Source organism: Buceros rhinoceros, unplaced genomic scaffold, assembly GCF_000710305.1.
Source record: "Buceros rhinoceros silvestris isolate BGI_N320 unplaced genomic scaffold, ASM71030v1 scaffold31030, whole genome shotgun sequence".
Classification (NCBI taxonomy): Eukaryota; Metazoa; Chordata; class Aves; order Bucerotiformes; family Bucerotidae; genus Buceros; species Buceros rhinoceros.
Genome location: NW_010391852.1, coordinates 31,782 through 41,567, shown reverse-complemented (window position 1 = coordinate 41,567; position 9,786 = coordinate 31,782). Strand labels below are relative to the sequence as shown.

The window sequence follows — 9,786 nt, the reverse complement described above, 5'->3', positions numbered from 1 at the left end:
TTTTTTTTTTTTTTTTTTTTTTTGTTCTTGTGGTGTTGCAAAGGCAATGCAGCGTGGTACAAACACTCTGGGAACAAAACTTTATAATATACTTTTTCTCAACTGCCATGTTGATCCTGAAAACAATTTGTAGCATGCCTGTCTCCGTTTCACAACTGTAAAGCAGGGGTTTGCAACCAAAGCTTTACAATGTGCAGCTGATTCAATTTCTGTGCCAAGTCAAGTATGTTTAAATTATTCTATGTGCTTAAGTATGTAGGGAACAAAAAATGTAAAGATAAGAGGAAATACATACTCGTTCTTGGTTTTTTTGTGGAACTTCAAGCAAAATAACATGTTCTGCAGGGTGGACTTAAGCCTTTCATGTACCTGTGTTAAATATTAGGAGCTTGCCAAGATGTATGTATAGTGTCAAAACAGGATTTAACTCCTCTTTTCTGCTAAGTTAATTTGCTGAATGAAATTCCTGCTTCTGAAGGAAGGGGTTTCTCATCATTTCTCATTTACATGATAACTTCTTTTCTGAGAAATTTCAACTAGCCTCCTTGATTTCTGCATTCTTGTCAATGTTAAAGCTACAGCATCACACAGTTATGAGTATTGGAACGCTGTGGCTCAGTTTTAGCTAGTCTCTCCCTTTGTGCTGGCAGAGGAGAACGAAGACTCGAGGAAGTCTGAGGACAGAAGGGCCTGCAGGGGAGAAGCAGCAGTAACTTCACTCCTTGCTTCCCTTCACCTTATACGAATGTGGCCGTGCAAACACCACACATTAAAAAACACACTAAAAATTGCTAAAATACTTGATATTGGGGATATTGAGCTGACTGAGATACTCAGCTGTGGTTAATTAAGTAAAAATGCTGCTCCAACAATGTGATCTTGCATGGCTTATTGTTAAATGAAGGGAAAACGTAGGAGGAAATAAAACTCTCTTGCTTCTTTACTTGCTGGAGCATTTGTTTCCCCTTATCCATACGTGTATTGTGAGAACATCAAGCGTAACAAATAGTGTTTGCATTTAGTTCTAAAATACAGTGAGGTCCATGATTACTCTTATCTCTGTGAAAGCAAGCTCCAAAGCCTGTCTGGCTGCCCAAAGAGTTAGCATTTCTGCACATCTGATGGATGGGGTCGTTTTTCTAATGAAGCATGGCTGTTGTTGGAGGTTGTGGTCACAGGAGAGAGGCAATCCATCTCTAACGAGGGGCAGTTCTGTGGAGGCCTTGAATGCCAAGGCAGAGATGTAGCATTTCATTTTTTATTTGATGTAGAGGGCCAGTGCAGAGACAGTACCCTGTTTTACAAGTGGGTTTTTTTTTATTATTATAAAGAAGGTGGGAGCTCTATCTTATACAAACTTGAAGCATTTTAGATGTTTTGACTTAGTTCCCAAGTGTAACAAGTCTAGAGGTTGTAAATGCATGTATTTCTATGGCCAGATTTCTGATCAGATGGGGAAATCAAACCTCTGGCCATGCACAGATGGTCTTAGACTTGCTGTCTGAGCATCCTTAGGAATTGAGGTCTCACAGGCTGCATACTAACTAGCAGGCAGTGTTTGTAATCAAGGGGAACAATATGGCCTAGAGAAAGGCTTCAGAGCAGCTCCCATCAATACACGTAGTAGGTGTATATTTTAAGTACCTCTGAGGATCAGGAGCTTGTGTTGGGACAGAATCTGAAGGTGGATTTTCTCATCGACCAGGTAAATTCTATAACATTTCCCTCTTTTTCTTTTCTAGACTTCTTGTAGACATTTGAGGATGGTTGTGATGAGGGTGTCTGAAAACCTTTCATTCAAATCAAGAAGCGTCAAATTAAGAATTAAGAACTTCACCGAACTAGTCATAGTTGGGCTAGTGTACCAGGGATGTAGCTCTAAACACATTACGAGTTTCCTTACACATCTGATTCCTTTAATACCTGTTGTATGTTAGGTCTAAAAGTGAGAATACATTCTCGTGGTAGATTTATTTAGTATTTTAATTGATTAGTCTAAAGACCACCTCTGGATACTGCATATGTGGCTGATGTCTGTTTAAGGCGAACAAAAAACACTTTCTCTAAGCATAAATAATGCTGATTATCTTTTCCCCCTTTGCTTCTACTCCTAGGCCTGTGGGAGATAGATGTTACTTAGCAAGGAGGGGGATGAACATAACTTCTTCTGAGCTCAGAAGAAGTTGGAATGTGTAATGCATCTGCTGTGGTTCACTGACATGTCTGTTCTTAGATTTGTTCTTTGAACAAGCTTCTCTGAAAGGTGGTAGGAATCACCAGCATTGTCGGTACAGAATCAAAGCTAGGAAATAGCTGTGTATTCAGCAGAGAATTGGAAGTTTGACTCATGCTTAGACTTTGAAAACTAGAGTATATTGTGTACCTATTCACTGAATGCAACATCCAGGACTAAAATATGTAATGGGATCACAATTTGCTCTTCCTTGGTCTTTCTTGTTTCATTTCTTTAAGGCTTTGTTTAGTTTGACAGTTTCAAACTAAACAGTTACAGATTTAAGTATCTAAGGCAATGCAAGTGCAGTAAAAAATGTGTTTCCTCTTGATTTGAAAAATGTGTCTGTTGACCTGTCTCTTTTCAGCCCAGTTCTTGTACTGTGTTCGGTACCTTGGTGTCTCAACAAACAGCACATAAACTCATTTAGAGGAGAGGAGGGTCTGTATGTACCAATATTTAGTTTCTTTTAGGGTTAAGATTTCTTTAAAAAGAAGTTCATAAAAGTGAACGTTTGCTTTTTTTTTTTTTTGTCTTGCAGGTTGATCCAGCTTTGAAAGAAAAATTAAAACAGAACACTGTGACACTGGAATCTGAATATGAGGTAAAATATATTTGTTGCTTGGGGCTCATAACCTTGGCTACCCTTGATTACCCTGGCCACTGGTGGGTTGTATTTGTCCCTAACTAAAATTAGATCAGCCATCTGCCTGTGACTCACTGATGTCCAATAAAACCAAGGTTTTATGTAAAGAAAGGTTTTTGAACATGCAGTGCTTCTTTCTGAACACAGCTTCACTTTGATGTCCATGTGTCAAGTACAGTGGCGTAAATAAATTCCGCTATTTCTGTGCTTACCTTAGTCTATAAATGTAGAGCTGATGTTTGCTTTAGATAGAATGTGTATATGATGACAATTCTACTGTATGAGTTTTGATGATCTTTAGACTAAACTATAGAACAATGCGTTTGGCACACTTTCTGTTAGTTCTTATTTCTGAAGCTTATGTGTGTCTTTCAAACAAGTGCCATTCCTTTTTCACCATTTCAGAAAATTTTACAGAGAAATATTTCACTCCTCTCCTCCACAACACATTTTCTTCAAACATTACTGAGCTCCAAAATAGCTCTTTTGGCCAGTTTAAGATCCAGAGTTTTGTAGTCTTCAGGCCTGCATAAAGCCGTGTTGGGAAAACTGGAGAAAGCCTCCCTGTATCCAGAAACAAAGGATAAAGATATTTAAGATAGTTTTTAATGTTTTGAGATTACTTGGATCAAACATCCAGCTAACACTTCATCTATCTGTGTGGTCTTTATGCTAAACACAGGTTTTCTTTTTCTTCCTATACCACATTCCTGCCACAGGCATTTGAAGAGCTTGATTTGCACCTGTATCTCTCAGACGTCCAAATGGCAATACATGGTCTTGCTAATAACACCTTTCTATAATTTCACTCTTTTTGTGATTTGTCTGAAATAAAAATAAAACTTACCTTTTCTGTTTTCACATGCCTAATTTCACAGAACATCTGCCTACCTGGCAGGCTTGTAATAGTGTTTTACCATTATTGCAAACACTTCTGGGCTGTCCCTCTTCTACAAAGAACTGGTGGAGGGAATAAAAAGATTTGGTCCCTGAGTACATATGGAAAGCTCCAACAGAAACTCAAAACATAGAAATCCATAAAGCTGCTCTGATTTATTTATGTGGAAGAACCACAAGCAGTAAAAAGAACCACATCGCTCAGTTTAACTCACTACCTAACCTCGAAATCAACTGATCTGTATTCAGATATGTCTTGCTTTCTCTCCAGAAGGTAAGTAAATAGTTGAAGGATATTTAAACAGCCATAATTGCATTAGCTTTATGGATAAATCAATGATAATAAAATACAATTGGCATAACAACATATTACGAGCCTGCTGGGTAATGAGTCTCTTTCCTGACAGACAGAAATGACAGAAGCAATCTTATTTTCTTAGTCTAAACTGCAGAGAGTTCCCAGGCCAAAATTATTCCAAAGTAGCATTTGGGTGTTACAAAAGGCAGACCACTTGAACAAAACAAATGGATCTGCATTTCCACATAGTGGAAATAGATCCAGATTGTTGTTTTGAACTCTAATCTCAATACATGCTTTACTGTGGGCAGTACGCATATGCATTTCTTGCTCCAGTGAAACTTGCAGAACTAGCAACAGCCATGCTCATACTTCTCAGGTTTCACGCTGAGTGTGTGACGATTTTAGTCAGTTACCTCTGTGTTCTGGTGGACAAAGTCTAACCACTGAGTTACAGCCGATGTTTAGGAGAGTAGTTTTCGGTGGACCTCATGTGTTCCAGGCTAGGGGGATTTGGGTGTTTTTTTCCTCCTTTATTTTTTCACTTGTCCAAAATACAGTTCTTAAGAACATCTTCTAATTCTATATATATGTCACACTGGAGGATTACACCGATAGCTGTTACTACGTATGGTATAAGAGATCAAGGGCAGTTTGAAAAAAAGTTGCTGTTTTCATATGTAAAGCCTTACTGCCTTATTTTATAATATTATTAGCTTTGTATCTGCAGCTGATACTAAGGCTGAGGATACTAAGCCAGCTCTTTTGAAGCAGGGTTGCTTGGTGCATGTAGATGTCCATTGCCCCATCCCAAGACTTTTAAAAATACCTTATCGTCCTTACAGAAATGTACATACTGAATATAGACTGAATGCTTTTAGAATGCCATAATGTCTGCTATAAGCATGCACCTTTATGGCCGTATTGCAAAAGATAAAGACATTTCTGATATTTCAAACATGCTCAAGTCTGCATTTTGTCTCCAGTGTGGTGGTGATGAAAAAGTTGTCATCACAGATTTAATCGATTTACTGTGAGAAAATTAACATAAATACATTTTCTCACCTTCTAATTTACTAAATGATATCTTCTTAAAGAATACTAAATTTATTTCAGATATGACTATTTCTCCTAGGATACTATTTTGAGGAAGAAAGAATTTGCATGTGTAATTCATACAGCATTTCTTATATCTCAAATCTGTTAATAATGCCATTTATCTTGTGCCTTGGGACATGCTAGAGGAGTAAGCTACCTTTACATGTGTTCTCCGTGGTTTATGCATTCTTCTCACACGCTTACATGTCCTCATACGTCCTCATTAGTCCTTGCTGCTCCCCTTTGCCTAATAACTCAAGTCTCTGTCTACTAGTGACACTGGTGCTAATGTGAATGTAGTTCTGCTGCTGAGCTGGGCCTTCCAGAACACACTGTAAAACATGTCAAGTGTTTGACGTGTGACAAAAGCCTAGAGTACTTGAAATGAAATCACAAAAATATTGTTTGAAAAAGGAGGATAAAAAGCTGATTAATGTGATGAGTGAAAAACATTCTTGTGGACGTACATTCCTTTTCATTGGTTTAAATGCAATCTCAATAATATTCCTTATTCTAGCACTTGATTTCTGTACTTCTGTGAAATCAGTGGTCTAGTACACACTAAAAAAATCTGGCCTTGGTCAGTTACGTCAAACCCCAAAATAAACAATTGTTGTTTAGGGTTTTTCAAGCAAATAAAAACATCTTTAAAAATTCATTAACATTTTACAATGGAAAAATCAGTTAAGTCTGAATCAAATATGTGATATCCAATGGGAACCAATGGCAATTGAAGGCAGAGGAAAAAAAATCACAGTAATTAACAAGTATAAAGGATTGCTATGGAAACAGTAAATGAGAAAATATAAAGCAGAGAAGATTGATAAAAGACACTAAGGACATCAGAGAGTTGTCTGATAATAAGCTGAGAAGGATATGGGTAAGAGGATGTTGTTGCAGCAAACAGAATGAAATAATGAGGAAGTAAAATAACGAGTAACCACGTTGGCAAAGTAGCAACATTTAAAAAAATGTATTTGTATTTCTTAGAGAAAAATGTCCTTTGTATTCAAATCAGAAGAGACAAAGGGTGTACTTCCAAACCTCTTAATAACCAAACAAGTTGTTATTTAATATCTATTAGGCTTTGATGGTTTATAACTGAGTTCCAAAAAAATGCTGGGAATGCTTCAGTGGCTGCTGGAAATCTCAGTGGGAGTCATCACTGGGCAGAAAGATGATATTTTTAAGTGTTCTGTGAGATTTGGAATGTATATGGGCAATACTGAGTACTTTTTTCAGTAATATGGAAGAAATTGTAAAATCGTTACTGATATGCAAGTGACACGAGTGTATTGAAATATTAAGATCATGGCAAGGCAAGCACAGAGGGCTGGTCAAATCACTTGGTAAGGCGGGCCCATTACATGAGCAAAGTACCTTTTAAAATAGCTGAAGTTACTTGTTTAAAAAACGGCAAGTGCAGGCCAGAGTGGACTGCATTAGGGAAAGTAGCAGCTCTGGAGAAGGTTTAGGAGTCAGTGAATAAATAGTACAGATTGATCTTCTACTGCAGTGCTGTGGCACGAAGAGCTAATTCAGTCTTTACGAATATAATCAGGAAGGTAGCTGGTAGGAACAGGGGAATTCGCTTCTGGGTGTGGCACTGATGAGGCTGGGACTGAAATACTGGATCAACTTCTGGTGTCCACATTTTGAACAAGGCTTTAAAAATGGGATAGGTTGAAGAACAGGTTGAATTAACTTAGGGCTCAAGAAAATGCCTTAAAAGAAACTTAAAAGATTTAAATCTTTTTAAAGGTACCAAAAAGGGTGTTTATTATACAGTAATACCTTCACAAGAAGAGAGTGCTAGCTATTAAAGATTTTTATTGCAGCAAAGATACTGAAATTAGAAGTAAGGTCCATTATTAATAGATGGGAACATCATTTGAACACAACAGCAAGAAAAATGAGTTCTCTTTCGGGATTTCAAAACTGTAAAACTTTAAAGTTTTCCTTCAACTGGTTGCAAGCTAGTGGACTCAGAATGGTGTAAGGGAGGGAATGTGCTGGTCTGTGAATAGTTGTTTAGAGAACTCCACTTTCTTGACTTAAAGTATATGAATATTGAGCAGGTTTTGTTCCTTGTAGTTTGTTAAGTCAGAAAAGGTTGTCATTAGCTCTGGACAAAAGTTGTGTAAACGCTTGTCCTGAGAAATACAGTAAAACTATTGTAATTACAGCATTAAAATATTTATTCAGGATAGGAAAAGCAGGTATATGAAAAGGGGGCTTAGGAATATAACCTGTATATTTACTGTCTTCAGAGTAAAAGAAGAATTTTAATAAGCTCTTTTCTAAAAAAGATTCAAGCCACTTAATGCTCATTTAACTTCGGGGATGTTAGTGCTGGCGGAATGGATGAAACAGTTTTTTCAGGAAGGGACAGTGTAGTAACATAGTCATTTATAGTATAAAAAAGACGCATCAAAGCGTGTGGATGTGAGGAAGGTAATTCCTGAATGCCAGTAGTTGAAATCTTTAAGTATCTTGTTGCTGCCATTATCAGCACTAGGGGATTACTGATCTTGTTGTTGTTTAAGATTTAACAGATTAGCGTATTGAACTGATTTACTTCAGTGTCTGTGAAGATACTAGTGGCTAAATACCTTGAGCTGTTTGAGAGATGACAGAGGTGTTGGGGAAAATCACTTCTTAGTGACCACTGTGACACTAAATGAGGTTGAGATATTTATCTTTCCCTCTTTAATCACTCCATCCCTTCCATGCTCTCTCTTTGTTGGCATGTTGTCCAGTCTGGCCATTAGATTGCGACTGTCATCCAGGTTGTGTTTGGGATGAGTGGCATTTCTTGCATTTCAGTTTATTCACTTGTAAAATGATCTTGAGAGTTTTTTATTTCACTGTGAGTTTTCATCACTTAATGTTTTGTAGAGAAGGAGAAAGTGGTGTTAGTTTGTCATTCATGAAAAATGCCATGGGAAAGGACTTTAGTTAAAATAGTTTGTGCTAGGTGGGTGTACATAACCCGTACACAAACATAGCCAAGCTATAGTTTGCTTCTTTTCTTCTTGATGTCTCAAAAGTCTTGAGTACCATATTTCAAAATATGATCAGAGAAGCGTGAGAAAGTGGGATTCGGTGATGAGTATGGCACAGGAAGAGTTCTGCTGAAAAAGACTTCTTGTGGGAAGAAACTTAGCCTTAAGGAAAGTTCACAGGGTATCGCTTTTTACTGGTCTTATTTCTGGAATTCATCTCTATGAAACAATCCTGTAAATTCTTTCCTGGTCACGTTTATAACATACCTCTTTGCACAGGATTTTTCTTAACTGTGAGTTGTCTCTTTCACATGTGCTGCAGTTGCATTTTTCTTATCCCATAAGATGACACTGATACCTAATAGATGGAAAACAAAGTGAAGCAGTTAACAGGGCATTCAGGCAGCAAATGTGGTTGGGATATACAAATACCTGTTACAATCTTTTCCTCACACCCTTTCTCCTTTCTCCAAAGTAGAATCTTTTGTACCTGCTTGCACTCCTTGTACTCTTTTTTTTTTTTTTCTTCTTTAGTCCCAGAGGAACCGACCAACTCTTACCAAGTTAGGGCCAACATCGTGTGTTGTCTCAGTCACATGAAAAAGTTTGAATAGGGAAAGTGGCATCCACACAGCATGGCTGAATTCTTTCGTTTATTGTCCTAGGGGATGCTGCCAGCTTCTACCAGACAGTATGGGAAACGTTTTCTTAGGCAGCTGACTAGGTGGAAATGTTGAGCACTTCTGTCATAGTAATGGGCCCCCAGTGGGGAATTGCTAGATCTTTGGTATGAAATATCTCCGAGGTAACCTTAGTACAGTGTGTGGGAATTCAGCTGCATAGCCGAGGCTGTATTCATTCCTCTCATTGACTGCTCTGAAGATGATACAGCAAAACAGATCGTTTGTGGAGAGCCAGTGTCCCGCTGTGCCGTCTTACAGAGGAATGGTATTGGATCCCACTGAAGTAAGCAACAAAATCTCTGTTGGTTTTATCATTGTGTTTTTAGCCAGTCTTCAGCAAAGCCAAAAAGAGAAGCAGCTCTCTGGATGCTTACATGCAAAAAAAAAGAAAACCCAAAAAACCAAACCCGTTCCTTCCCTTAGTGACCAAAAAAACCTTATTCCTTGCTGACTTGCTTGGGTTTTATCATTGTGTTTTTAGCCAGTCTTCAGCAAAGCCAAAAAGAGAAGCAGCTCTCTGGATGCTTACATGCAAAAAAAAAAAAAAAAAACCAAAAAACCAAACCCATTCCTTCCCTTAGTGACCCAGTCTTCAGCAAAGCCAAAAAGAGAAGCAGCTCTCTGGATGCTTACATGCAAAAAAAAAGAAAACCCAAAAAACCAAACCCGTTCCTTCCCTTAGTGACCAAAAAAACCTTATTCCTTGCTGACTTGCTTGTATGCTAATAACATAAAACTTAAACATTCCATAGTTGCAAAAAATACTTCTTTTTAGTGTGAGGATGAAATCACTGATCATGGGCTATTACGTCGCAGATTATTAAATCACTAATAGCAGATACTAAATTATGTCTCATCTTTAATAGAGTAAGTAACATCAAGTTTATATTAAGAAAAGAAGATGTCTAAAAGGTGGCTCAGGGAAA

The 9,786-nt window shown here is 37.7% G+C and overlaps 1 protein-coding gene across 1 annotated transcript in view; it reads left to right on the top strand.

Annotated features, from left to right (window-relative positions):
* LOC104499681 (cytochrome c oxidase assembly protein COX16 homolog, mitochondrial-like) overlaps positions 1–9,786 on the top strand; it is a 32,574-nt gene that overhangs the window by 18,984 nt on the left and 3,804 nt on the right. Inside the window, exon 3 of the mRNA XM_010143226.1 lies at positions 2,775–2,837. Coding sequence (XP_010141528.1) covers positions 2,775–2,837 — 63 coding nt within the window. The remainder of the gene's footprint in view (positions 1–2,774; positions 2,838–9,786) is intronic.